A 27,988-nucleotide genomic window follows, 5' to 3' on the forward strand; every position below is an offset into this window, starting at 1 on the left:
GCAGGGCGCCTCAGGGGATGCCCACGGGTGGGTACCGCTCATCCCGGCAGAGCCCGCGCCGGCAGCATCTCCCCGGCCCCACGTGCGGCTGCCCCCGCTCCCCACGCCGGGGGTCCCGGGGCGCCGGGAGGCGGCGGCAGAGCCGCACCGGAGCCATTTTGCGCCGCCGCCGCCCGCTCTGGCTCCCGGGGAAAATCCACCGCCGTGTCTTGGCGGCGCCGCGGCGGCCCCGCTCCGCTCCCGCCGCTCCGCGCCCGCCCGCGCTGCACTGCGGGGCCGCCGCCACTCGCATGCTGCCGCCCGCCGCGCTCCCACGCGCGGGGCGCCGGCCCGGGCCGAGCCGGGACCAGCCGAGCCCAACCGAGCCGGGCCGGGAGCAGCCGGGCCGGGGGCGGCCGCGCCGGGCCGTCGGGGAACCGCCCGGGAGCCGCCGGAGGATGTAGGAGGCGGGAGCGGGGTAAGAGCGGCGGGGGCGGCCCCGCTCCCGGGGGCACCGCGGTGCCCAGCGCAGAGTGGGGGCCGGTCCCCGAGATCCGCGGTGCCCAGCGGGGGGGCGGGGGGAAGCGGTCCCGGGGCTCCGCGGTGATCAGTGCGGAGGGGGGCTCACGCCAACGAGGCACCGGAGCCGTGCGGAGCCGGCCCCGCGGGAACGGGACGGGTCACCTGCGGACCCATCCAGCCCCGCCGAGCGGGTGTCCGGGGGTGAACCGGGGAGATGGTGGAGGAGGGAGCCGGGGGATGGCCGGGGGCGTCTCACCGGTACCATGGCGCTCAGCTCCGCCAGGATTCCCCGGTGGGTGGGAGAGAAGGGGTGCCAGCGGGCATCCCCATCTCCTGCTGCCCGAGGCACTGGGGAGGGAGGCACAGCCCGCAGCTCCTCCAGCCTCTCCTGGATGGCGACGCCAGCCATCCTGCGTTCTCTCGCTGCGGAGCGCTCGGGGCAAGCCCAGGACCCCTCCCCACCCAGTGGGATCCCCCTCCCATCCTGCCGGGAGGGCGGTGAGGACCATGCCCGGCCGAGTGCCGGGAGCTGGCGGGGGAACCAGCTGAGCTGTGCCCATCACCGTGCATCCAGGCGCCATGGTCCAAGCCAGCCTGGCAGGCAAGCAGAGCTTTAGGGGCCCCTGTCTCTGTGCTCCCTCTTGCTGCTGCCTTCCTTCCTCCAGACTGTTGGGTTTTCTTGGAGGAGTCGGTCTGGTCCCCCCATCCTGTGCCAAACCTGCAGAGCAAGTTGGTGCTGGGACCTCTGGTCTGTCTCCATCCTGTGACATCCAGCCCCGCATGTCACCTCCCTCGCGGGGTCCAGGGCTGCACTGCCTGCAGCCGATCCCTGCCTGTCCCCTGGCCAGGAAGAGGGGACAAAGCCCGGCTTGTGGGTGTTGGTTATCCCCGTGGGAATCCAGGCTGGGAGCAGGCAGCCTTCCTTGGTGTAAATTGCAGCAGGAGCCGGTCAGCAGTGCAGATTCTCCTTTAGGAAATGGATGTAATTTTTGGTCTTAGTTTCTCACCCCCGTGCTCCCATTGTTCCCCCGAATGCATCCATGGCTCCCAGCCCTTGAGGACTGTTTGTGAGGGGATGGAGCAGAAGGAAGGCCACTGGGAGATGGGCATGGCTGCAAGGAGCATGTCAGCCCTTTCAAGCATTATTACAGTGCTGGCGGGGCTGGGAATGCAAAAATAGCCATCAAAGTGACCGTGGAACATCTGAGCCTGGAGGGGCCCCTTTTGGCTGTGGGGGTGGTGGGAGCACTGATGTGGGGAGCTGTTGATGTGAGCCAATTTTGGGGCTGCCCTGGTGTTGTTACCCCACTGAGCCAGGGCACCAGGACCAGCTCCAGGCATCCTGGCTCTGGGGAATGGGGTGACAAAACCGCGGTGTCCCCCTTCCAAGCCTGGGTGAGATGGTGCTGAGCTTGGTGCCCAAATCTCCCTCCTGACTGCCAAGGCTTGTGCCACGTGGGCTTGGAGGAGCAGCCCCCAGCCCTCTCAGTCCTCCTGCTGGGCCTGGCTCCCAGCAGCTTGGGCAAGGCACGAGAAGAGTGGAGGGTGCTGAGAAGCCCAGGCTGGGGGTGTTTGGGGGGGGCTTCTTCAGCCTCCCCATTAGTAGCTCAGAGGCAGAGCTGTGCCAGGACCTGTGGGATGCAGAGCCTGTGTGGGCAGCTGGTGGCTGTGCTAGCGTGGGTCTCCCCAGCTCTGCCCACCCTCAGAGGCAGGATCAGGCCTCGTGCTGGGGTCTCATGCCCAGGTGGAGCTGCTGCGGTGGGGGCTGGGGCTCCAGATCCAGGTTTTGCAGACGCTCGCATCTCTCCAGCAAGCTGAGCCGAAACCCTGGATCCCACCCAGCCAGAAATTTGGATCTGGAGCCAAAGGTGACTCTTGGCCCTTATTGCCAACACAGGCGAAGCAAAAATCTGGATCTGAGCAGAAACAGGAGGAGCCTGGATCCAACACAGGGGCTGAATGTGTGGCTTGTGCTCCTTCTGGCCATCAAATTGGATTTCCTGAAATAGCCTGTTGAAGACCAGAGCCCAGCAGGGACCGAATGACAGGTCACCAGGGGTGTGGAAGCCCCATCACGATCCTGGCTGCCTGCTTCAAGACGTTGGCAGCCAGCAACAATAGTAATATACGGTGCCATTGCCGGGAGAGCGCAGCGCTGGAGAGCTAAGAATAGCAGGCGAGACGTGCCAGCAGAGGGGGACTCACGGGGCGGGCGGGGGGCCGGGGGCTGCGGTTGGACGTGCCCCGGGGGACACCCCCGCCGTGAGGTGGCAGCTCCTCGCAGTGGGGAGGACATCCCTGTGATGCAGGTGGCACAGGGCACGGAGGGCAAGGAGAGGGGGATGTGGAGAGTGGTGCTGGTGCTGCAGACCCTGGGTAGTGCCCCTTCAGCCTGGCCTCTGGGCTCTGCTGTCCCCAAGAAGCAGGTGTAAAGCCTGCTCTGATAAAGTGGCCTTCAGGTCGTGGCCATCTCAATGGCCCTGTCATGCCTGGTCCCTCTACGAGCAGCAGCATGGGGGGGCCACCTGGAATGCCATGGACAGGGCAGACAGCTCAGCACTCCACACTCACCTCCTCCAAACCAGGCAGGATTGAGCCCCTTCTGCTCACCCTGTCCTGCTCAGCAGCTCATTCCCAAGGCTGTATGGTGTCACTAGCAGGGGACAGAGAGGGTCTGGCCACCACGGGTCCAAAAGCTGAGCTGTAGGGAGGCCGGGCTGCTCTCTGCCACCTGCCACAGCACGTGGCAGCGGAGCAAGTGCCCATCAGATTAAGAAGAATTAATTTGTGCCTTCCCCATTTCTGCAGGGCCAGGGGTGCTGCAGCACCCGGTGTCCCCCTCCCACAAGCAGCTGTGCTCCTGCAGTGCCTGTGTCAGTGCCTCTGCAACCTGCCCTCAATCTTAATTAGATTTTCCACGTCGCCCCCCAGCTCACTCCTCCCCAAATGCTGGAGCAGGAAGAAGCCATGACATGGTTTCTAATCAGCTTCTGAATTCAGATTCCTCTTGGCTGTTGTTGGAGGCTCCCCACAGCCTTTGTTTGGTGCTGCCCGAGCAGGGTCTGCTATGTGGCTCCCCTTGAAGCCAGCACCCCTGGGAGCGAGTGGCTCGGCAGCTGGGACACCCTGTGGAAAACACGCTGATGTTTGGTGACAACAACTTGAAGAGCACCCCCAGCACCCGCCAACCCACTCCGCCAGAGAGGCAGCCTGCCTGCTGCCCCTGGCTCCGGCGGGCACCGTGGCTCTGCCAAGCAGCGGGCACCACTGCTGCTGCTTTCCTGGGGTTGGTTGTGGCTCGCTCCCGGGTGTCCGTGCAGCCGGTGTGGGAGCTGGGCACTGTGCCCCACGGCCGGTCCCGGTGCGGCTCCACTGCAGCCAGGCTTGGCTCTGTCTCCGGCACCCAGACCTTGTCGGCAGCGAGTTGTGGCTCTGAGCAAAGCCAGGGGATGCAAACAGTTCCCAGCGCTGCCATGCCCCAATTAATAGCCTGTGAATCACGATGCCGTTGGAAGAGCAGATGTTTGCGGCGTGGTTGCCAGAGCTCAGTGTTTCACCAGGAGTCTGGTTGGCCTTAAATTGGCAGCTCCAGGCAGCGGGTGGTGATGGGGCCTCGCTGCCTGCCTGGCCCTCTTCTGCAGGAGGATCAGGAGCTGTTTGGGCTGGGAATCAGCTGAAGTTTTTGGTGGGCAGAGGGAAGGGGGAGAACAGCCTGTCTGTGGGCATGTGGGGGTGCTGCGTTGGAGTGAGAGGACTACAAAAGCTGAAGGTATCGAGTCCCATTGTGACAGGACCTGCTGATTTCCCATTCCCGGGGAACCTCTCATCTTCCCAAAGGGATGCAGGCACTGTGGTGGCACAGTGGATGCTGGGGCACTTGTTTGGGAATGGTGAACTGGTTGGTACTGGTGAAACACCGTTTGCCTTGGAAGTGGCTGTCCCTGCTGTGGTTGGTGTCCCCAGACGTGGGGTTGGGGTGAGACCCCATGGTGGTTGATGCACCCCAGGTCTGCCATCTGTGCAGCTGAGCTGAGGGATGGCCTCAGGTTTCATGTTTTGTGTCATGACACCCATCTGCCTCAGGCTCCCCTGGGCCCTCTCTGGGTGGGGGCACACTGGGGACAGCTCCATGGTAGGGGAACCACATGGTTGCCCTACAGCAGGTGTGTGTGGGGAGCTGGAGGGGGCGAGGGCAGCACTCAGGTGCTTGTGGGGTGCACAGGAGTGTGTGGGGGTGGGGCACGTGGGACACTGTGCGTGGGAGCAGCCACATGCATGTGGCCATGTAGTTGTCCAGGTGCAGTGATGCAGAACTGCCGAGTGTCCATCTGTGTGTGCAGGGCCCTGTGTCTGTCCATCCATCAGTGTGTGGGGCTGTGTGTCTGTCTGTGTGTGCAGGGCCCTGTCCATCCGTCAGTGTGTGGGGCTGTGTGTCCGTCTGTTTGTGCAGGGCCCTGTCCGTCAGGGTGCAGGGCTGTGTGTCCGTCTGTGTGTGCGGGGCTCTGTGTCTGTCCATCCATCAGTGTGTGGGGCTGTGTGTCCGTCTGTGTGTGCGGGGCTCTGTGTCCGTCCATCCGTCAGTGTGCGGGGCTGTGTGTCCGTCTGTGTGTGCAGGGCCCTGTCCATCCATCAGTGTGTGGGGCTGTGTGTCCGTCTGTGTGTGCGGGGCTCTGTGTCTGTCCATCCATCAGTGTGTGGGGCTGTGTGTCCGTCTGTGTGTGCAGGGCCCTGTCCATCCATCAGTGTGCGGGGCTGTGTGTCCGTCTGTGTGTGCGGGGCTCTGTGTCCGTCCATCCGTCGGCCTGCGGGGCTGTGTGTCCGTCTGGCTGTGCGGGGCTCTGCGTGGGCGTGCGGCGCTGCCGGCGTGGGCAGCCCCTTCCCGGGGGTGCGTGTTGGTGCGCGGGGGTGGCCGAGCGCGCCGGGGAGCGCGCGTGGGTGTGTCCCCAGCGCGCGGGGGCGACGGCTCCGCCACCGCCTCTCGCCGGCTGCAAGGTGCCGGTGCCGGTGTCGGCACCCGGAGCGTGGCCGCCGCCGCTGCGCTGCCGTGGGTGGCCGTGACCCCGGGGACGCCTCCGGCCTCGCTGCGCGGCCTGGCCGCGGCATGGGCAGCCCGCGGGGAATTCGCAGGATCAGAGGGAATCCAGCCGCTGTGCCGCGGCCATCCTCCGACTCCTGCCGAGCCCAGGCCGGCAACTTCACGGCTTAGCAGCGGCGGCGGGTGAGTGGGGTGGTGGGTGGGAGGGGAGAGGGCCTGGCTGCGTGCAGGGGGCTCCGTGCCTTGCAGAGCCCCAGTCCTGGGAGAGCCCTGCTTTGTGCCCAGCTCTGCCAGTTCAGCCAGCTCCCCCGGCCCGGGCAGAGCGGGAGCCCCCGGGCAGCCCACAGCCCTAACCCTTTCATGGCCGAATCCTCCTCCCTGGCAGCCACGTTCTCTCCTCGGTGTGCAGCCTGTGGCTCCCGGCCAGCCCTCGCTCAGACGAGCCTCGGCACAGCCGGGAAGCTCGCCCGACCGGGATGGGGAGATCCCAGCCCCGAGGTCTCTGCTCCCGTTCCCTGCGGAGCTGGGCTGGGGGCTGTGTGTGCTGGGCCGGGAGCTGTGTGCACTGGGGAGTGTCTGCTGGGGCTGGGGGCTGTGTGTGCGGCAGGGGGGTGTGTGCTGGGGCTGGGGGCTGTGTGTGCGGCAGGGGAGTGTGTGCTGGGGCTGGGGGCTGTGTGTGCGGCAGGGGGAGTGTGTGCTGGGGCTGGGGGCTGGGAGCCGTGAGCGCTGGGGGAGGGGATGTGCTGAGTGGGGGCTGTTCACTGGGGATGTGGGGAGCAGGGCAGGACTGCACCTCTGTGTAGGTGAGGGACAGCGTCTCCTCTGTGTGTCTGTGTGTCTGTGTGTCGGTCTGTGGATGGAGCCGGGGAGCCCCAGCTCTGCCTGCCAGACGGCCCCGCTGCCGGGGAGCGGCACAGCCGGTGCCGACATCTGTGCTTCGAGCCCTGCCTGTCTTCAGTTCGCTCCTTGGCACAGTCACAGTGGCAGTTGGGTCCCTCTGTACCTCTCTGTGGATTCCCCCATCACCCTGCCTCTCCGTGACACAAACCTGTATCTCTGCTGTGCTTTCTTGGAGGGGAAACTGAGGCAGGAGGGAGGGAAGCAGCAGAGCCCTCTCCCGATCCCTGTCATCCTGAGGCTTGATCCCACGCCTCACCTGGTTTGTTTTTTCCTGCCAAGTGATGCCAAGAGCCGGGGGGAAGCGAGGGCGTCCTGGGACGCAGCTCCCGGCTGTGCCTGCCCGGGGCCCTGGAGCCGCCCAGCTCCTCCTGCTGCTGTCTGGCACATCCCTGGCCTGGGGCTGTGACAGGGGCTGGTGGCGGGGCCGCAGGACGGCCGCCAGTGGCACGTGTTGTTGGCACTGTGGTGACACTGATGGTAGTGGTGGCCGTGGTGGCCGCGGTGGCCGTGGTGGCCGTGGCAGTGATGCTCGTGGTGCGAGTTTATCGTGGTGGGAGTTTCTAGTGGCGGCCATGGTGGCCGTGGTGCCACGGCAATGGCAGTGGTGGCCGTAGTGACAGTGGTGGCCATGGTGGTGGCGGTGGTGGCGCTGGCCATGGTGGCGCTGGCGGCGGCCGCTGTCCTCGGTGCTGATCCCCGGCCCCACGCTGCGAGTCCGAACTGCAGGATGAGCCGGCGGCGGGTCCCGACCCTCTCACCCCGGGGGTGCCCACGGGTGCGCTGGGGCTCGGGGTCCCCTCACTTCCCTGGGGACGTCTCGCCCTGCCCCTAACCTTTGATGTGCGGCAGCTCCAGACAGGGCCGGTGGGACGGGAAAGCGCGCAGAGCTGTGTGCCCGTCGCCCCACCGCTGTGCCCGTCACCCCACACCCTGCCCGCCGGGCTGGGCACAGCCTTCCCTCCACGGGCGCTTCTGATCGTCCCGCCGGGCAGGTCGGACAGGGACGGGCTGTTGTGAGTCGGGCTGGAGAGCGGGACAGGGCAGGGCAGGGCGTGTGGGGACATGGGCCACCAAGGCTCCGTCACTTCCCTGACGGGTTTGGGACAGCCGGGGAGGGGCTGCCGGCCCTGCTTGGGGCTGCCGGGTAGGCACAGGTCGGCTGATGCGAAGTGCCTGGGGCAGCGCTGCTGGCTGGTGACACGGTGCTCACCTCGGCCCCCCAGAACCGTGTCCCCGACCGCAGTGCCGGTGTCACTGCTCCCAGAACAAAATGTCAACCCATGCAAATGAGACTGCGGGAGCGGCTGATTGAAGGGCCCTGCCCCGCCCCGGAGTTGCAATCAAATATGCAAATGGCTCCCGAGGAGGCTAGTGAAGGCTATTAATAGCGGGGATGAGGCTGGGAGAAAGCGTGGTGTTCCTGAGAGAATGAGCCGGTTCTGCTTGTCCCTCTGCCCGGCGTGTCCCTCTCTGCAATGCCCTGGGCAGGTGACAGGTAGCCCCTGCAGGGAGCCCCTGGGCACGAGGTATTGCTTTGGCCACCATCACCCTTCGCAGGGCAGGTGCTGCCTGTGTGCCCACTGCCCAGTGTCCACAGGGAAACCCTGGGGGAAAATCACAGCTGCAGAAAACCCTGGGCTGAGATTTCAGCCCTGGGGAGTCAAACCTGGAGGGATGAGGTGCCCAGTGGGAGCTGGGCTCTCCTGGGGGGGTTCCTGTGGCTCAGCCTGGGGCAGCTGTCACCATGCTGGGGGAGGGAGGGAGGGAGGGAGGAAGGGGCTCCCTCCCACCCCCCACCCTTCACCCTGTGCTTCCACACCCCCCTCCCTCTCCTGGTTTCCCTCTGTTGCCATTGAGGCAGATGATGCTCCTGTCCTGCCAGCTCCAGTATGAGCACAAGGCACTGGTGGGAACCACACTGTCCCCAGTGTCCCCAGCCAGCTCAGGGGTCTCAGTGTGCTTGGCCTCTGCTGCAGCCCCTCCACCCCATCTCTTGGGTTTTGGGATCCAGGAACCATTTGACCTTTTTATAGAAAATCGCGGAAGTCAGGCTGGAGTCAACAGTAACTAATTATTTAAAATCTGAAACTGGAATAATTAGGCCAATTAACAGTCTCAGGTGACATCTGATTCCATCAGATAACGGCCTGAGGAAGAAGGAAAGTAATTAACCTGTCAGCCTGACATTTGTAGGTCAGCACTGGCTCCTCGTGATGTCGGGGTGGGCACAGGGGTATTTTTGGGGGATCCTGTCTCTCTTGGTGCAGGGGGTCTGCACACTTTGGGGGTCTCAGTGCGGGGAGGGGGCTGTGGGTGAGCCCAGGTGGTACCTGGGGGAGATGGGCTGGGGGCTGCTGGCTGAGGGGATGAGATGCTGTTGTTTGAGGCCAGGGTGCTGGGCAGGGGGACGGGCTGAGTGTCCCCCAGAAATGCCACAGCCGGTCCGCTGGTGAGGCGGCACCTGTGGGCCTTTAAGGTTGCTGTGGAAACGGGGCTGCTCGTTACCAGGAGGAGCCTCCTGCTTTCCAGGCAGGGCCCCCTATCCCTGCACGAGGGGATCCCCACCCCTGGCACCTGGGACTGCACAAACCCCCATGTCTGTGGAGGGACGTGGTGAGGGCATGGCCTTGGGTGGCATGGACCCCTCAGTCCAGCTTGCCCTTGGCATGGCCAGAGGTGCCAGGTGGAGCTGTGCATGCCTGGACACATCTGGACACACCTGGATCCACAGGGACACATATGGACACATGTCCATCCTGACCTGCCCGTGCAGCCCAGCCGTGTCCCCATGCCCCCTGGGGACCCTGTTCTCACACCTCGGCTGGCACATGGACCCGGCCTGGCACTGGGGCTGTGCTGGCTCCCCTCTGGCAAGGCACGAGGCCCACGGGGAACGGAGTGTGCTGAGGCAGAGCCCTCGGCCACAGCCCGGTGCCGTGCTCAGCTCTTGGAGTTTTAATGAGGTAAATTGTATAAAAAGCTCCCTTTGCCCTAAATGCCCATCCCTGCGTGAAGCTGCTGCGGCGCAGCCCGGGCACACCCTGGGAGCTGGGCAGGGGGCTACGGGGCTGGGCACACGCTCCCGGGATGAGCACGTGGCAGCAGCAGCAGGAGGAGGAGGACGAAGGCGGTTTAGCACATTTGCAATCATTTCCCTCCTCCCCCCCAAAGTTTACAGCTTAGCTCAGCGGCTTATCAGCCTCCAATCTCATTAAATCAGGCAAATTGTAGCATCTGATATTTTATGGAGATTAAGGTGTGCGCCCAGACTCTATAATTATCGGCAAAGATGTATTTACAATACCTTGTTGCTAGTAAACAAAAAATAACTTCAGATCAAAGCTCTCTTACAGGGGAATAAATCTGCCCATCGAGCCCTTCTGTGGCACACGGCCGGGAGACACCGGAGCTGCCCGGGGTGGGTGGGCATCACGGGGGGGAAACGGGGGGGGGGCGTTTCGGGGATGTCCCCGGTCCCACGTGGCCGCTGCAAGTCCCATGTGCTGGATCCATCCCCAGGGTCTCCCTCGCTGGCATCTCCCATGAGAGCCTGGTTGCACCCACCCCTTCGGCCACGGCTCCACCGGGGATTTCCACCCCAGGGACCTCCCCACTGAGACAAGTCCGGGATTTATCGGCACATGTGCGTTGCCCCTGGATTCCTCACGGCGGTGGCAGCGCTGCGGATTACCGATGTGGTGACGCTGGTTTATTGCTGCCTGAAGTGGATTTATCCGTGCGGCAGGGCCCGGGCTCGCTGCTGGTGTAAATCACCGCGCACGGCTGGCAGGAGGCTCGGTGCTGTGGCTGCACCCCGACAGGCCCTTGGCATTCCAGCCTCCCTGGGGGTTTTGTGGCCGGGCTCCCCACGGGACCGTGCACTCCACACCACAGATCAGCTGCCCCTTCTCCATCTCACTCTTGTGCCCACTGAAACGAGAATAAAATGGTGATAATGCTGCAGACGTCCTCTGGAAAGGGCTCCGAGGCAGATGAAAAGCCCTACTTAAGAGTGAGGCCATTATTATTAATAACTCGGAGTGAGGCTGTAAATTCAGCCGACACAGCTATTATGGGAAATGAACCTGCTCCCGTGCTGGATCGCAGGCTGCCAGGTGTGGGATGGGGACAGGCACGGGAGAGCAGGGCTGGATGGCCCCATGGCTGCTGCCAGGTCATGTCCACAGCTGGGGCAGCACGGCCAGAGGGGACAAAACCACTTGACTCCATCTGGGCTCTCTGGGATGATTTCTTGGCTTTTCTGGGAAGGCTGGAGGGGTGAGAGATCCTGGGGCACAGGTCTCCCAGCAGGAAAGGAGGTGACTGAGCTTTGCAACAAGGCTGTGACCTGGCCCAAGCTCAGGTCAGGGGTGATGTAGAATGTGAGGAGCATGGGCAGAGCCAGGTGCTGGGAGAGGCCAGGGTGCTGCTGCTGGCCTGAGGCTGGGCTGGACAGGACCCTCCGTGGCCATCCTGGGCTGACTGTGCCCATCTGAGGAGTGTCCATGGCACCTTGGCAAAGGTTGCATTAAAATAAAAATAACTCGGTGCCATTCAGTGCCCAGCGCCTGCAGCCAGGTCAGAAAAAGGCAAAGCTGCCGTGGCTCCCATTCCATCGGGATGACTTCACCTCCAGCACTGCCACCCCTGAGCAGGGCAGCCCCGGGGCTGGCGGGGGCCCAGGGTGGCAGAGCTGGGCATGGAGGCGGGCAGGGGGTGCTGTGGGGGTGTGGAGTGCCATGAGGGTGCCACACGGGTGTCACGGGGGTGCAGAGCAGCGGCCATGGGCTCGTGGTGCTGCCTGTACCCGGCTCGGGAGCTTCTGCGGGGGAACGAGCTTTGATATAAATATCTTTTTGCTCAGCACACGACCTACTTTCCAGACAATGCCATTAGCCTCCCGACTCCCTCATTCATCTTCTGCCGTCCTCCCCCAGCCCGCCCTGCGCTGGCACCCGTGCCAGCACGGCACACTGGCCATGGAGCGGTGAGCCAGGATGGGCACCTGGCTCGGTGGCACCATGGGACCCTGTGCTGGCCTTGGGGACAGCCAGCAGCCCCGTTCTCACAGCTGGCAGGGGGCTGTTGCTGCCTGTCCTCTGCCTCTGCTCTGGCTTGATAGAGGGTGGCTGGGTTCCCTTGGGGGTTTCTCCACCCCGTCCCACAGGATGCTCAGATCTGTCTCCCTCCCTGCTGCCTCCAGCCCCATTCCCTGCAAAGTCCCTGCCCTGGGTGGCAAACGGCCTCATCCAGGGACATCCTCAGCCAGGCACAGCCTCCCTGGGTACATCCTGGTCAGGGCAGAGGAGAGCAGAGCGAAGCAGCCACGCATTGGCTCAGGGCTGGCCCAGGGGCAGCCTGTGGGGTCAGGACCCCTCCTGAGCACCCCCAGAGCTGGTGCTGGGCCCCCACACATGGTTCATCCGAGGAGGATCCTGCAGGAGCTCCACGTGCTGGCAGGGGCTGTGCCGTGCCGTTGGCAGCTGGTGAGTGGCTGGTGGGTTTAGGGGCAGGTTGGGCAGAGGGTCCCCAGTCCCACTGCCATGACAATGCCCAGCGCCTCTGGCTTGTGGGGATGGCTCTGACACAAGTTTTCCTCCAAGAGCTGGGAACATCTCTTCAGGCCCACCACCTGCACACCTCCGTGCACCCCTGGGATGAGCCCCCGCTCCTCCCCTGCAACTAAAATTAAATATTCAATTTGTATTGCTGGTAAATCCGTCAAATCTCTTTTATCTCTAAGCTGTTGTAGCAGGAATATCGGTGGTGTAATCTCCATGGGGGCTCGTCCCGCTGCCCTTCACAGCTGCCTGGCTTGGACCACGCTCCCTTTTCCCCACATTTCTCTCTGGGATGCTTCTGGGTGGTGGAGCAGGTCTCCAGTGCCAACAGCAGAGCTCCCCATGGCACCCATCCTGCGAGTGCTGCTGGCTTTGGGGACAAGGGTGTGCACAGTCCCCAGATTGTGATGGAGGTGCTCTTGGTCCATGTGATCCAGGTGGTCCCACCAGAGCATCCCCCTTGCCTACCGTGTCCTCACTCACCAGCCGTGCCCCCCCTCCCCGTGCTCTGTCCCCACGCTAAGAGCATTGTGCAGAATTATGTATTTAAATATTTAGGTTTTCATCAGCTTTGCAAATTAAGCCCATCCATTAAAGCAGCAGTTTGGGTCCTCTGCTGGCAAGCTGGGCTGTGCCATGCCTCGGGGCTCGCTGTGCTCATCCCAGCCCTGGCCCCAGGGGATGCAGCCTGGGAATGGGATGTGATGGCCTGGAGCATCCCTGCTGGCACAGGGACCGAGGCTCTGCTTCCCCGCCGTTCCTGGAAACTCCGGCCCCTGCGGCCCCATGGGGGGAGGTGGTGCCGTGAAGGGAACCGGTTGGGATTGGTGTAATTTGGGGTTGGAGTGGAGAGTGCCTCGTGCTGGGGAAAGCAGGATGAGGAGCGATGCTGGTGACAGGTGAGAGCCCTGGCTCAGCCAAGCGCCCGGCAGGAGCAGAGCAGGGATGGCAGTGCCAGCCTGCTGGGGGCTCAGTGGGAGTGAAGCTGGGGATGGAAGGGTCGGCCTGCCCAGGGGCTTGGAGGAAATGGGCAGGAGATGGCCAGAGCTGTCACTGCTGCCACGCTCAGTGCTCAGGCTGTGCTGCCCTGAGCTCACCAAAGAGGCTTTGGAGTGATCCCTGGCTTAAGTCATTACATGGCATGGCTGGGGAGTAAGTGGCTGCTTAAGCCTCGGCAGCATGGCCTAGCTGGTGGCTCCATGTGGGTGGGAGGGAAAAATGGGGAAATGGGGTTCATCCAGCACCGCTGCCAGCTGGGGCCCCTGGCACAGCCGCAGGGCCTGGGGGCCCTGCCATGGCCCCCAGTGCCTCTGGCACAGGCAGATCTAACTCCTGGGAGATGCTGGAGCCCACTGCCCACCTGGGGCACCGCTGGTGGCTGGAGTGCCCCTGGGAATGTGGGCAGAGCCCCCAGGGTGAGCACAGCACAGGGGGATGTGTGTCCCTGCTTGTCCCTTCCCTTCACTGCAGGAGAACAGCAGGCTTTCCTCGGTGTCACCTGCATGTCCCCCTTTCCCAGCAAGCCTGGAGGCACCGGAGGAGCGTGCTGGCTGCTGCTGGCTCCAGGCAGTGTGGGCAGATGTCGAGTGTGTCCAAGGGAGGGGAACTGTCCGTGGGCATCACCGGTGATGGGTGCTCATCCGTGTGCCTCAGTGCCCACAATCCCTGCGCCAGCTGGCATAGGCTGGGGTCCCTGGAGCTCTGCCTGGCCTGGGGGTGCCTCCATGGTGGTCCCACAACTCAGCTGGCTGTGCTCCTGACACTGGCTGTGGGGTCCCATCTGTGGCTGTCCATGCCCTGTGTGCCATGTCCTGGCTCCTATGGGCAGGATGAGCATTGCTGCGGGGCCGAGGGGGCTGGAGGTGCCTATGCCATGAGGCTTCTGGCTTCTCACCCCTGCCAGCCCTGCCTCTGCCTGCACCTACAGAGGAATGCTGCCACGGCCCTTTCCCTGTGCCACCTCTTTCCTTCTCAGCCAGCTTCCTGGGATCTGGCTGCCAGGCCCAGGTGTTCCCCATCCTAAAGGGCTTTGGAAGATGTGGCTCTTCCACCAAGATCTGGTTTGGGCTTTGCAGGGATGGAGTGCCAGAATCCTTTCTCCGCTGCCTTTGCCTTGGCAGCTCCAGCATGCTCCAGCTCCTTTGCACACCCAGCATGGCTCTTTTCCCCAGAGAATCAGGTCTGGGGCCAGGGTGGGTGGCCCTGGGCTGTGTGTGCTGTGCAGGGAGGGGGTTCCTGTTCCCCCGTGGTGGCAGCAGCCAGAGTCACTGGTGCTGTGGCGGGAAGTCCCAGCGCTGGCGGCCGTGCCGGGATCCCTGGCATCTGGGCGCGTCGTGGCCGTATTTCCTCACTCTGCTCCAGGAGTAATTGCTCAGATGGGGACGTGGGGCAACTCCCATCCTTCTCCCGGCATGGTAATGAGTGAAGAAGACTCAAAGACAAATGGCTCATTAAGAAGCAGTGCTGCATTGCAGGATTTTTCATCCCACCAACCGCTGCATCAGCAGAGGCAGCACCTCTCGCGCTCGCTCTCCCAGCCCTGGAGAAGGAGCTGTCAGGCAGCTGGGGCTGGTGCCAAAATTAATCATGTGCTTATTAACGTGCCCGGCCCGTCGAACGGCCTGTCCTCAGCCTCCCGGCTGTGGAGCGGGGTGGCCACGCTGGACTGGAGCCCTGGGGCACCGTGGATTTGGGGTTGGTGCCTGGGAAGCGCCCATGCTCAGGGAGAAGGGATGTGTCAGGGCAGGGCTGAGACAGGGGAGATGTTCCCAGCCTCGGGGTGCCACAATCCCCCAGTTATGTCGGGGTGTCAGGGTCCTCCAGATGTTTTTGGGTGCAGGAGTCCCCCAACCCTGTTGGGGTTCCAGCCAGCTGTGCTGGCTTCTGTGGCCTTCTCAGTGGCGTCAGTAAACACTTCCTGCTCCACTCATATTTGCAAATCCTCAGCTTGTGTTCATCTTTCATGACTTTTTAAAAATCTTGCCTCATCCCTTTTTTCCAGCGGTGCCCAGTTGGATCCTGCCCCTCACAGCCCTCTGCAGGCAGTGCCTGCCTGCAGCTGCTCTGCTTTCTTTTATTAACAGTAATTGGTTTTGATTTCCTGATTGCAGCCCGTGTATTTTCTGTGATCTTTGCATCCTGCTCACACTGTTTTCTGCTTTCTCTTCTCTTTGCCTTTTCCTTTTTACCCTTCCCCCTTTTCTCTTTCCTTTTCCTCTCTTTTTCCCCCTTTCCTTGCCTATTCCCTTTCCCTTTCTTCACCTTTCCCCTTTCCCTTTCTTCACCTTTCCCCTTTCCCTTTCCCCTTTCTCTGCTAAATTAGGTGATCTCTTACTAAACCCCTCTTTTTTTCCTCCAGACTGAGTAAATTTTACTAATTCAGCCTCATAAAATAACAGAGCAATTAGTAATAAAATAAAATGTTTGCTTTCCACAATCCTTCTCACTTACAATGAGCGGGGAAAGAGTAAATAGATTAAAAGCACGGTGGAAACGACCTGGCTGTATTCCATATTTATTTTCTTCCGACGACCGTAGATCAAATTTGTTCAGCCCCTAAGTGGGAAAACCACTTTATTTTATTTTTTTCCCCGGCTCCAGCTCGCGCGCAGTGCCGGGCGCTCACGCTGCGTGTTTGTTCTCTCCCGCTTTCATCCCAAGCCATAAAGGTCCCCAGCAGGACCCAAGCCGGCAGAACCTCGCATTAATTTGCAGAGCAGAACGGGCCGAGCTCGCACCTCTCCCGGCCTGGAAGCTGGAAAAAAAAGTCCCTTTGGTGGCGCTGGAAAGGCGGCGTGGCGGGAGGAGGCTTTGTGGAGCGAGCGGCCGGATCCAGAGCAAATGAAAGTCGATGGCGAGGTGGCCGCTGGGCCAGCTCTGGCACTCGCTGGCAGGGAATTGCATAACAGGATGGGACTGGGGACGGTTTTGGGGCTGAAGTGGGTGAAACACATGGCCATGGCCGTGTGGAGCTGTCCCCGTTGCTGTGCTGGTGTGGGACAGCCTCAGGGGGAGATGGAAGGCTGGGCTGATAAGAAATACAGAGGGTGGTGGCTCAGGCTGGTTTTCAGGGGCTGGTTTTGCTCTGACTTCATCTCCGTCCTGTTGCTCCCCTAGAGCCTGCTGCCCCAGGGATTCCCAGAGTGGAAGAGCTGCTGCTGGCGAGGCCATGAGGACAGCATCCCCCTGAGCGCCGGGAGGTGAGTGCCACCAACAGGCTTCACTGGGACCCCAGCATGGGATGCCCATGGTGGAGCTGCTGGGGTAGGGCAGGGGGCCAGGACCCCCTGAGTGCAGGGCCATCAACCCCAGCTCTTGGGGTTAGACCTGGAAGTGTTGGAAAACCCAGTCTTGCCCTGTGTCAGGGCGGTTTGCCAGACCCACATATTTGTGATGGGGTTTTGATGTCCTCTCACCTCCCCACTGGTGTTCCTGGAGCTGGAGGAAAGGTGAGAGGATCCTGGGTACTATGGGGTCCCAGGGAAGCTCAGGCTCCTGGTGCATCTGCCCTGAATCCCTGAATCCCTGGGCCTCAGCACGGCACTGCCTCCAAGGCAGGGATCTCATGGGGCAGCTGCTGGGAAGTGGAACTGCCTCTGCCAAGTGCTCACATGGGAAATTAAGCAGGAGGCTGAATTTCAGGATGGCCTGGGGCACCAGGGACTACGAGCCCCTCTCCTCCCTGTGCTGACCCTCGCAGTGGGGAGAGACATCAGAGGGAGGTGGTGGTGAGGAGCCACTGGTGGGTGTTTCTCCTGGCGCTGGGTGCAATAAAGGCGAGGAGTGAGTTATTTGTAATGGTAATTATGCTCTTCCAGTTTATCCTAGCACATAATTGTGTGGGCGGTAGGTTCCCACTGGTGGTAATTACCCTGGTGTTAAATGGCACAAAATTCAGCTGGGCTGGGTTTTTCCCCCTTGACTTAAATCTGTGCTTTGGTGGCACAAATCCCTCCATCCCAAGGGCTGCTCAGTGGATTGGCTTTTGGAGGGACACAGCTCCAGCTCTCGGCCATCTGCCCACGAGCCACGCTCTGGCCAGCTGCCCCAGTCCCATGTGCCAGCCTGCCCACACTGCCCTCCTGGGACAGGGGAGAGGAGTGGGCTCAGTGGCCTCTCTCATCCTCTGCACGTGGCCATTCCTGCTGGCATGTGGGAATGGAGACCCTGCGCTGCGGTGCTTGTGCTGAGCCCCACAGGGTCACTCCCGACCCCTTCTCCATCCCGTGGCTGCCCTCAGGGGAGCCTGGCTGGTCCCTGGACAGGGTGTAGATGCCTGTGTCACCTTGGTGAGCTGGGACATGGATCCTCCACCACGGCATGTCCCCACCCGCTGCCAGCGCTCCACAGGTGCGGGGGAGCTGTGGTGCTGTCTCGCCTGTGGTTCCGGCTTTGTTGAATTCCTGCACCTGCCGAGCACAAAAGCCCGGCGGGCTCGTGCTGACAGGCTCCGCAGATATTTTGACTCCTTCTTGCCGCTGCGGTAGCAATATTTGGATCAGCCGAGAGCTTCCCTCCCTGAGCAGGAGATGATAGCTCAGTCCGCGGAGGCAGAGCTGGGCTGGGAGCCTGTTTGTCTGTCTGTCCTTCCATCCTGCTGCTTGATCCCAGGCCAGGGAGGCAGCTCCATCCCACGCTGCTGCTCCTGCTCCTCACAGCAGCTGTCTCAGGAGGGGAGAGGCATCGTCTGTACCAGCTGCATCTTCCGTTCAGCAATTAGGGAGCCTTGTTAGAGCAGGAGCGGGATCTGAGGATAGGGAGCGGCACAGAATGGAGCCATCCAGCTGGGAAGCTGGGAAGGAAGGTGGTGGTGGCTTAGGGCAGATGTGTTCTCAGGGCCCTGTCTGCTGCTCAGGGCCAAAATGCCAACGCTGCCCACCCCCACATCCCTTGGGGACCCCCAGACTCTCTCTCCTCCAGGGCTGCTCAGGGGCACAACCCCCTCCCACCAGCTCTGGCTCTCCCAGTGTCCCTTGTTTCCAGTCTCCATGGTCAAATCCCCACGTGCCACAGGGAACGTCCCACGGTCACCTTTTCCTGCAGCCAGCCTGGGAGACGTGCTGCCTGCAGCACCCTGCCCAAATATGACAACAAGAGCGTTAACGATGCCTGTTAATTAGCCGAGATACTCTGTAGAATAAGTAATTTCCTTATTTACAGTCCAACCAAAGACAGAGCCTTTGGGGGACTGTAAGGCACACAAACCTCCATGGGTGCAGGCGGCTCAGCCTTGGCTGGCGCAGGCTCAGCCTGGCTCAACGCCGTCCATCCTCCTGCTTCTCCCTGGGGCTGCCCCTCACACAGCACAGCCACCTCTGCTCCTGGCTCCTCATCCAGAGGGCTTGCAGGGCAGGAGAACCCTGGATCGTGGGTCTCCATGCACAGCTCCGTGTGGGGCTGGATGGAGACATCAGAGCACGGCTCCCCCACGCCCCGCGGCAGCTCATTAGCGGCGCTGTGAATCGCAACGGCTGAAAAACTCAGCCAGAGCTGCTTTCTAATGGAGAAACACTTCATAATATTTGGTGTTGGAGAAGAAAACAAGGATCTGCTAATGGCAGCATGTCCTCCCTCGCCGTCTGCAGGCCCTGCTGCCTGCATCGCTGCTGGCAGCACTTTCTCCTTCCTACTGCCCCTCTGAGCACCTGAACTGGGGGTAACCCCAGGTGCCTGGCCTGGGCACTGTGCTTCTGTCACCAGGTGTAATGCCAGGATTCTGGCACTTCGCAGGGCTGAATCTTGCCCTGGAAACTTCCCAGCCTTCTCAGCTGGTTCCTGTGAGGTAGCCTCCAATGTTCTGCTGGTTGTGGGGGTGCAGAGGGGATCTTGACACTGTTCTTGTCCCTGTCCCCACAGATGAGCCCGCAGGGGCATCCCGGCAAGATGCCGAGGCTATGGGGTGGGTGCTGAAATGATGAAAGGCTACCATGGGGAGCGTAGCCAGACACAGCCCTCCTCCGGCCACCGCTGCCGCTGCATCCCAGAGGACTGCGAGCATCCCGCCGACTACATCCCACACGGCCCCGAGGGCCGGCCGCCGTACCTGCTCAGCCCCAGCGAGCCGTGTTCCCTGGAGCATCCCTACTGCCCGGCGCGGAGCCCCGGCGCGGCCAGCGAGTGCCCGGGCGGGCCCCTGAGCGAGCCGCCCTCCGCCAGCGCCAGCAGCACTTTCCCGAGGATGCATCACGCGCAGCAGCCCTACGACTCCTGCGACGAATGCATGGCGACCGCCCACCCTGCCAGCAAGATCAACCGCCTGCCCCCCACGCTGCTGGACCAGTTCGAGAAGCAGCTGCCGCTGCACCACGACGGCTTCCACACGCTGCAGTACCCCCGGGCCGGCGGCGCCGAGCCCCGCAGCGAGAGCCCCAGCCGCATCCGCCACCTCGTCCACTCCGTCCAGAAGCTCTTCGCCAAGTCCCACTCCCTGGAGGCGCCGGCCAAGCGGGACTACAACGGCGCCAAGATGGACGGCCGCGGGGACGGCTACCACCACCACCACCACCACCACCATCACCACCACCACCACCAGTCCCGCCATGGCAAGCGCAGCAAGAGCAAGGACCGTAAGGTGGATTCCCGGCACCGGTCCAAGATGTTGGGCTGGTGGAGCTCCGACGACAACCTGGACAGCGACAGCAGCTACATGGTGTCTGGCCGGCACGCTGCCGACCAGGGCACCCAGTACTGCGTGGACGCTCCCGAAAGTGCCTTCAGAGACTTGACCTTGAAGAGTCTAAAGGGCGGCGGGGAAGGAAAATGCCTGGCCTGTGCCGGCATGTCCATGTCTCTGGATGGCCAGACACTCAAGAGGAGTGCCTGGCACACCATGACCGTCAGCCAGGCCCGTGAAGCCTATCCCAGCGCTGGCGGCACCGAGAAGACCTTGATGCTTCAGGAAGCAAAGGCCAAAGACCGAGCGTACCAGTACCTGCAGGTGAGGGGCTGGGCACTGTGAGGGGACTGGGGCTGACTGTGCTGTGGGGTGAGCCAGGACCCTCCATCCAGCAGCCTGGGGTGCTATGGGGATGCTCCAGCTCTCCTCCATATCACCAGTGCCTGTGCCCCATTCCCATGGTCCTGTGCCGGTCCCCGATGTCTTCTCGAAGCCCATCTGCTGCCTCCTGCCCTGTGCTGCATTTGGGGTCAGACCAGCTCTGTCAGCTCAGGGCCACCAGCAGCCCTGTGCCTGCTCCCTTCTCACTGCTTTTATCCTGCCTGTGTGCCTGGCTGGGTGCCACTGCCTGCCTCATCACTGGGCTCCCTTCTAGGTCACCCCCCGTCCAATTAAAAGCTAATTAACTTTTCTCTCCCTTTCCTGGGGGAAGGAGACAGGGAGCAGCAATGCTGTGCTGGCTGGGGTGGGGGTGGCCGGGGCCTGTCTCCGCTGGCAGTGGGGGCATCAGGGCAGGGTGCCAGCCCCACCGTCCCGGCCGTGAGCCCCAGGGGACATCACCCCCTGCCACTGCCCTATAAGGGCCCCGCGGTGCTGGCGTCAGCAGCACGTGGTGGAACTGGTGCCCGATACGTCAGGCGGGCGCTGCACTGGCATGGGTGGGATTTGGCCCAGACGCTTCTGCCAGGGGGGCCGTGAGGTGGGAGCTGCTGCGCCGCCCCGCATTGTGGGAATGGGGAGCTGTGGCTGTTAGGAGGAATCTGCTCTCCTGGATTTTGGGGCTTTCCAAAAGGGTCAGAGCCCCCAGGGTCTGTCCTTGCAGCTCTGGGGTGCATGGGGAGGACAGGGCACATGTGCTGGATTTGGGCTGGATTTGGGCTGGCACACAGCTCGGCTCTGCATCCCACCTGTGGGACCCCAGCCACCACATCCTCCCACGCTTGCCTCCTGCTCCAGGTGCCGCAGGACGAGTGGAGCGGGTACCCGGCGGGCAAGGACGGGGAGATCCCGTGCCGGCGGATGCGCAGCGGCAGCTACATCAAGGCCATGGGCGACGAGGACAGCGCCGACTCGGACATCAGCGCCAAAGTGTTGCCCAGGGCGGCCACGCGGCGAGACAGCTACCGCCGCTCCTCCAGCGCCGACCAGGCCAGGACCAAGTAAGGGCTATTGCCTCCCGGCCCCGTCCCAGCTCTGCAGGCAGCAGCGGGGCCATGGGCCAGGGCTCCCTGGGAGGACAAGTGGCATGTCCCTGCTCATGGCATTGTCCCCACTCACAGCACTGTCCCCTGCTCACAGCACTGTCCCCGCTCACAGCACTGTCCCCTGCTCACAGCACCATCCCCGCTCACAGCACTGTCCCCGCTCACAGCACTGTCCCCTGCTCACAGCACTGTCCCCACTCACAGCACCGTCCCCGCTCACAGCACTGTCCCTGCTCACAGCACCATCCCTGCTCACAGCACCGTCCCTGCTCACAGCACTGTCCCCTGCTCACAGCACCATCCCTGCTCACAGCACCATCCCTGCTCACAGCACCGTCCCCCGCTCACAGCACCGTCCCCCGCTCACAGCACCGTCCCCCGCTCACAGCACCGTCCCCTGCTCACAGCACCGTCCCCTGCTCACAGCACTGTCCCCACTCACAGCACTGTCCCCCGCTCACAGCACTGTCCCCCGCTCACAGCACTGTCCCCACTCACAGCACTGTCCCCCGCTCACAGCACTGTCCCCCGCTCACAGCACTGTCCCCTGCTCACAGCACCATCCCCGCTCACAGCACCGTCCCCCGCTCACAGCACCGTCCCTGCTCACAGCACCGTCCCTGCTCACAGCACCATCCCTGCTCACAGCACCGTCCCCGCTCACAGCACCGTCCCCGCTCACAGCACCGTCCCCGCTCACAGCTGCAGTCCCCAGCCAGCAGCACCGAGCCCTGTCCCTGCTCTGTGTCAGGGCACTGGGGGGGACATAGCTACGCTGGGCTTTCGGGGGGGACCTCCTGCTGCAGCCACATGAAGACCATGGGGAGAAGAGGCATGTTCAAAAGGGGATGACTGAGACATGCTCCAGTCCCAGTAGGTGACAGTTTTGGGGGCAGTGAGGAGTGGGGACAGCAGCAGTGGCCAGCGGGAGTATCACTGCGGCTGTGTTTCCAAATGCTCTGCTGGAATGTGTTGCTTTTGGTGCGATCCCTTCTATTCCCACTGTCTCTCATTAGGTTTGCAAGTAGGCACTATTCTGATTCATATATCTGTAACTGTCCCAGCTGCTGCACGCCACCGCGAATGCTCCCGCGGGGACAGAGCTACGGGCGTTCCTTCACCACCGGCCAGGTACGTTCTGTAGCACAGTTTCCACAGGGCAGGCTGGGGCAGGGATGTGGTGGATGTCGCTCTGAGCATCCCTTGCCCTGGCTCAGCCTCACCCACCACTCTCCCTAGATCAACGACGAGCTCAACCACCAGTTTGAGGCCGTCTGCGAGTCGGTTTTCGGCGAGGTGGAGTCGCAGGCCGTGGAGGCGCTGGACCTGCCCGGCTGCTTCCGCATGCGGAGCCACAGCTACCTGCGGGCCATCCAGGCGGGCTGCTCCCAGGACGACGACTGTCTCTCACTCTTCTCCATGTCGGCCCCTCCTGGGCCGCCCATCACCAGCAGCATCCTGAAGCCCAGCACTTGTGAGTCCTGGGGGGTGGCGAGGGCTTGGCCGTGTGAGGGAACCCCACATCTCCCTGTCTGCTCACCTGGGCACCTGCCAAGGGCTGCTGTTGCCCTCCTTATGGCCCTTGACCCCTATAGGGCCCAGGACAGGGTGTGAGCATCCTGCTCATCACCCAGTCCCAATCAGAGGGCTGCTCTGTGTCCCCAGCACCCATTTGCCATCCCCTCATTCTCTCCACTTCTGTCCCCATCTCTGCCCCTTTGCTGGGTGCTGCAGCAATGTGGCCAGAGTGGGTCTGGGGTGTTTTCCAATCCCAACAATTGGTCAAACAGCCCCGCTGAACTCCGGCTCATATCTAACCCACCTTAGGGGCAAACCCTGTGGGGCCATGATCCCCGTGCTGTGGGAGGAGATGGGCAGCATTCCCTGGGGCCCCTGTTCGTGGCGGGAAATGAGCAAGTGTCTGTGTTTTCACGTGCCTTTTCATCCTGCGCCTCTCCCACAACAGCCTTCAGTTACAGAAAAGCTCCACCTCCCATCCCTCCAGGAACCAAAGCCAAACCTCTCATCTCCGTCACGGCGCAGAGCAGCACCGAGTCCACCCACGAGAGCTACCTGCCCAGCGAGGTCGCCCGCAGCCCCGCCTGGTCCAAAGATGCCGCGGCCCGCTGCAACTCGGCCGAGAGCCTGGAGAGCTCCAAGGTGACGGCCGTGGCCCTCGACCTGCCCCCGGTCCAGCCCCGTGCCACTCCCAAGCCCTCCACGCTCATCATCAAGGCCATCCCAGGCCGGGAGGAGCTGCGGAGCTTGGCTCGGCAGCGGAAGTGGCGTCCCTCCATTGGCGTGCAGGTGGGCTCCGTTCCTCCCTGTGGGCTGCCCGAGCGGTGTGGGCCATGCTGAGCCACCACGCTGCGTTTTGGGGGCTACCCTCCAGCGCTCTCCCTCTGCCCCTTGGCAGGTTGAAGCCGTCTCTGACTCGGATACGGAGAGCCGGAGCCAGAGGGAGTTCCACTCCATCGGGGTGCAGGTGGAGGAGGACAAAAGGTACCACATGGCTGGACTGGGCTGAGACCTGCCACACTCACTGCACCGAGGCATTGGGTTCCTGGGGGCTTCCTGAGCTCTGCACACCACCACTACCCCAAGCATCTTTTCTCTCTCCCTTCTGGCTGAAACCCCAGAGCTGAGAACCATCCCCATCCCAGGCTAGCTGCCCCCACCTGGAGCAGGATTTGGCCTTTCCTTTGTCCTCTCTGCTGTCCAGGGAAGGGGCTGCCCTATTCCTGCCCTGTGCTGGGTCTCCTCTGCTGGGCTCAGCCCTTAGCTTTGAGCCCACGCCAGGTGCAGATCAACCTTTGGGCATTTCTGTAGCAAACCATGACATTTTGGCTGGGATGGGAACGCCAGGTGTGCCAGAACCTGCATGGCCTGCGGAAGGGGAGCTCTGGCATCGTGCCCATGCAGCCTGGTGCTCCTCTTCATCCCCGGTCCAGCGCTGGTAGCCATGGAAACAGGCTGAGAGCAGAGGAGATGAGGGACTGGCAGATCGCAGCTGCTCGGGGTTGCGCCTGTGGCCCTGAATGCTCCGGGATCCACCCCGGCATCCCCGGCCCCATCCTACCTGTGGGTGTCCCTCACCCTGCCCCTGCTGCTGCGGTACCTGGCGGGGGGGACAGGACAATCCCTGCTGGCCGTGAGTGTCCCCACGCTCTCCCTGTCTCCGCAGGCGAGCGCGCTTCAAGCGCTCCAACAGCGTGACGGCGGGTGTGCAGGCGGACCTGGAGCTCGAGGGCTTCACCGGCCTGGCCGTGGCCACCGAGGACAAAGCCCTGCAGTTCGGGCGGCCCTTCCAGCGGCACTCCTCGGAGCCCGAGTCGGGCCGGCAGTACGCCGTGTACAAGACGGTGCACACGCAGGGGCAGTGGGCGTACCGCGAGGATTACCAGCTGCAGTACGACACGGTGGAGGTGCCCCGGCGGGACGCCTGGATAGAGCGGGGCTCCCGCAGCCTCCCTGACTCCGGTCGTGCCTCCCCGTGCCACCGCGACGGGGAGTGGTTCATCAAACTGCTGCAGGCAGAGGTGGAGAAGATGGAGGGCTGGTGCCAGCAGATGGAGAGGGAGGCGGAGGACTATGACCTGCCCGAGGAGAGTGAGTCGGGTGGGGTGTCACAGCAGAGAGAGGGGCTGGGGATCCTGCAGAGCTGGGGGGGCACAGTCATTGTCCTGCAGTGCTCCCACCTTGGAGCATCTTCCCTGCCAATGCTAAAGAGGTTGGGTGAGGGCAAGGAGCACCGGTAAACCCTCTGGGGCTAGGGGGATATGAAGGAGAGGAGAAACAAGATGTATTGGACAGCTCTGAGCTGCCTGTGACTATTTGCTCTCCTCCCCAGTCCTGGAGAAGATCCGGAGCGCGGTGGGCAGTGCCCAGCTCCTCATGTCCCAGAAGGTGCAGCAGTTCTACCGCCTCTGCCAGCAGAACATGGTGAGTGTGGGCAGCGGTGCCAGGGGGCAACTCCCAGCACTGGACAAGATCCAGAGCGCGGTGGGCAACGCCCAGCTCCTCATGTGGTGGGGAGGGGGTGTCTCATACTCTCAGACAGTGACTATGGACCACCATGGAGGACTGCTGGACATAGAGCCCCCAGGACAGGGCGCTGGGATGGCCCCATGGCCAGCAGAGCCAACATCCCACTGATGGATGAGGATGGCACTCTGTCCCTCTGTCCCCACAGGATCCCAACGCATTCCCCGTGCCCACCTTCCAAGACCTGGCTGGCTTCTGGGACCTCCTGCAGCTCTCCATTGAGGATGTCAGCATGAAATTTGGGGAGCTCCAGCAGCTCAAGGCCAATGGGTGGAAGATTATGGAGCCCAAGGTAAGGGCAGGGCTCTGCCACTGGCACTTGTACCTGTCACCTCTCCCTCCCTCCTCATCCCTAAGAACGTCTGCACCCAAACCACTGCTGAGCTCTCACTGGTGACTGCTTTTAGCAAAACCTTGAAAAGCAGAGCTGGGGAAAAGTGAGGCTAGAGAAGGGCTGTTCTCCCACTGATGTATCCCAGCAAAGGGCCAGGCAGGGTCCTGGAACGGGATGGATAAAGGGATGTGCAGCCCTGCCTTGCAACCTGTGGGAGCGTCCGTGGAGCCTCTTGCCATGGCTTGAGCCCGCTGGGATGCCCATTCCTGGGAGCTCCCAGCCTGAAGCCCCTGTTGTCTGTGCAGGAGGAGAAGAAGGTGCCTCCCCCGATACCAAAGAAGCCGCCGCGCTCCAAGGTGCACCCGGTGAAGGAGCGCTCCTTGGACTCGGTGGACCGGCAGCGGCAGGAGGCCCGCAAGCGGCTCCTGGCAGCCAAGCGAGCCGCCTCCTTCCGCCAGAGCTCGGCCACTGAGAGCGCGGACAGCATCGAGATCTACATCCCCGAGGCGCAGACCCGGCTGTGACCGCAGCCTCCGCTTTTCTACCCGGACTGGACGGCGCGGCCGTAGCTCACTGTGATGGGGGGCCGCGGGGACACCCTGGGGCAGCTCTTGGCCCCACTCACAGCTTCTCTCTTTTCTATCTTAGCCCTTCCGTGGATCCGACGGCGGGTGAACGCAAAGCCCGGTTCTGCCCCGTCCCCTTGCCCCTCCCCGCCCGCATGCCCCTGCCAGCCTCTCCTGGGGTCCGGGGCTCTCCCTCCCTCTGCCCTCCCTGGGGCTGTGTCCCAGCTTTCTGTCCCCAGCCCTTCTGCACACCTGCCCCTGCATCCCGACCCAAAGAGAGGTGACCTTCAGCACCCGGCCCCGCCGGGCTGGAGGGGAGGGGGCTGCAGGCAGGCCCCCCCGCCTCTCTGTACTCAGTGCAATCCCCTGGTGTGTGGCGGGGACGGGCCACCAGCCCCTGCCCAGCCACAGCCCCCCAGCCCTGCCCTGCCGGCACGAGGCTTTGGGACGTGCTGGGGACAAAGGGGTCCCCTCGCTGCTCCCCTCGCCTGCGGCTCAGGTGCCGGTGGGGACCCAGGGCTCCCTCCCCTATATACATATATAAATATAACCCAAGGAATAAACCAGAAACTACACGTGACCAGCGCTGTGTCCTGCCTGGTGGGACGGGCCAGAGCAGCAGAAGCCCCCGGTCACGGCGAGCCGCCCCGCTTCCCTCGCACGGAGCATCGCCACGCGCTTCTCCCCTTCCCGCTCAGCCCTCCTTCCCCTCAGTCCATCCCTCATCTGTCCGTCCTTCCCTCCTGCCAGCCTGGAGTCCAGGAGCACCTCTGCAATGTGGCACTAGCCAGGGACAGGCAATAGTCCCCCCGTGCCTTGCTGCAGGTGGGAGATGCTCCCCCAGTGAGCCCACCTGCAGTGACAGGGACCACACTGGGCTTGGCACCAGTGGGTGGGACAGGAGTGTGGACGTGGCCAGCAGCTGCCCCTAGTGTGGAGCTAGAGACCCCCTCAGGGGGACACACCTTCCCCCTGCGCTCTCGGAGCCCAGCGGGATGGGACACCCCAGGATAGGGCTGTCACGTACCTGATGCCTCTCAGGGCCAAGGGACACCCTGGGATGTGGCTGTTCCCAGCTCCCCCATCACTGTGCACAGAGCCAGGAACAGAGTGGAGAGCTCCCTCCAGGGCAGAGCAGTGTCGTGGGGCAGGAGGCTGCATCTGCCTCATCCCTGTCCTTAACCCCGTTCTCCAAACATCCTGTCCCCCTCGATGTCCCTTTTGGTGGCAGAGGGGGGAGGACCCCAGCCCCGTCCCTCACTCTGCCGCGCCAGCAGCAGCCCCACGCAGCATCACCAGCCACCCCCCAGGGCAGGGCCAGTGGGTGCCAGGTAGCTCCCGAAATCTGGGGCCAAACCTCGCCCAGGCCCTCAGGCAGGGCGGTGGGATCAGAGGCAGCCGGGGGACGCCTCGCTGGGGTCCCTCGCTCCTGGGGGTCCGTCGGTGCTAAACACCTCGGTGACGGCAGCACCCACTCAGCCACCCAAAGCCCTTCCCCACCCCACTCCCCCTGCACCCCGGATTTAGGGATGTGCCTGGGAAGGGCCCCCGGCCCCCGCCCCGGCCAGCGCCGTGCAGTGACCGTGACACGTGGCTCCCTTTTTATTGTAACGAACCGCCGCAATGAATAAAGATGACTTTGGTTACTCCGGGCCAGCGGCCACTTCCCTGCGGGGACATGGCCGGCACCGGGCTCGCCTTTCACCTGTCTCCCATCCTTTTGTGTCCGTGGGGTGGGAAATGCATGTCTGTGGTGCGGGAAATTGGTGACCGTGGGGGGGGAGAAGAGCTTTTGCAGGTCTCCTCGTGGATCTCCCCACGGAAACCTCCCACGGGTCTTCCCATGGGTCTCTTCCAGCAGGGTCTCTGCCTGAGTCCGTCCCCATGGATCTCCTCCTGTGGGTGTCTCTCTGTGGATCTCTTCCCGTGTGACTCCCCATGTGAGTCT

The 27,988-nt window shown here is 63.0% G+C and overlaps 1 protein-coding gene across 5 annotated transcripts; it reads left to right on the plus strand.

The window, feature by feature from the left end:
* The first annotated feature begins 199 nt into the window (after window positions 1-199).
* Window positions 200-27,744, plus strand: DLGAP3 (DLG associated protein 3). 5 transcript variants are annotated; one of them, XM_068172926.1, is made up of 12 exons: window positions 200-457; window positions 16,114-16,200; window positions 18,858-19,933; window positions 20,849-21,051; window positions 22,113-22,227; window positions 22,336-22,570; window positions 23,063-23,403; window positions 23,513-23,598; window positions 24,281-24,705; window positions 24,947-25,038; window positions 25,289-25,432; window positions 25,780-27,744. In XM_068172926.1, the coding sequence occupies exons 3-12, from the start codon at window positions 18,908-18,910 to the stop codon at window positions 25,996-25,998; spliced, it is 2,886 nt and encodes a 961-aa protein (XP_068029027.1). In that variant the 5' UTR covers window positions 200-457; window positions 16,114-16,200; window positions 18,858-18,907; the 3' UTR covers window positions 25,999-27,744. The 5 variants fall into 5 exon arrangements, with proteins under 5 accessions (XP_068029027.1, XP_068029025.1, XP_068029029.1 ...); XM_068172924.1 differs by having other exon boundaries at window positions 16,114-16,196; window positions 18,853-19,933; XM_068172928.1 differs by having other exon boundaries at window positions 201-457; window positions 16,114-16,196; window positions 18,853-19,933; window positions 22,161-22,227.
* The last annotated feature ends 244 nt before the right edge of the window (window positions 27,745-27,988 follow it).

Source organism: Anomalospiza imberbis, chromosome 25, assembly GCF_031753505.1.
Source record: "Anomalospiza imberbis isolate Cuckoo-Finch-1a 21T00152 chromosome 25, ASM3175350v1, whole genome shotgun sequence".
Taxonomy (NCBI): domain Eukaryota; kingdom Metazoa; phylum Chordata; class Aves; order Passeriformes; family Viduidae; genus Anomalospiza; species Anomalospiza imberbis.

What these genes read in the sequence shown, in the direction of transcription:
- DLGAP3 (XM_068172926.1), top strand. Translation starts at nt 18,908, where the DNA reads ATGATGAAAGGCTACCATGGGGAGCGTAGCCAGACACAGCCCTCCTCC. An exon ending in CAGGTGGAGGAGGACAAAAG is followed by an intron (nt 23,599 to 24,280) that starts GTACCACATGGC and finishes CTGTCTCCGCAG; the next exon opens with GCGAGCGCGCTTCAAGCGCT. An exon ending in CTATGACCTGCCCGAGGAGA is followed by an intron (nt 24,706 to 24,946) that starts GTGAGTCGGGTG and finishes TCTCCTCCCCAG; the next exon opens with TCCTGGAGAAGATCCGGAGC.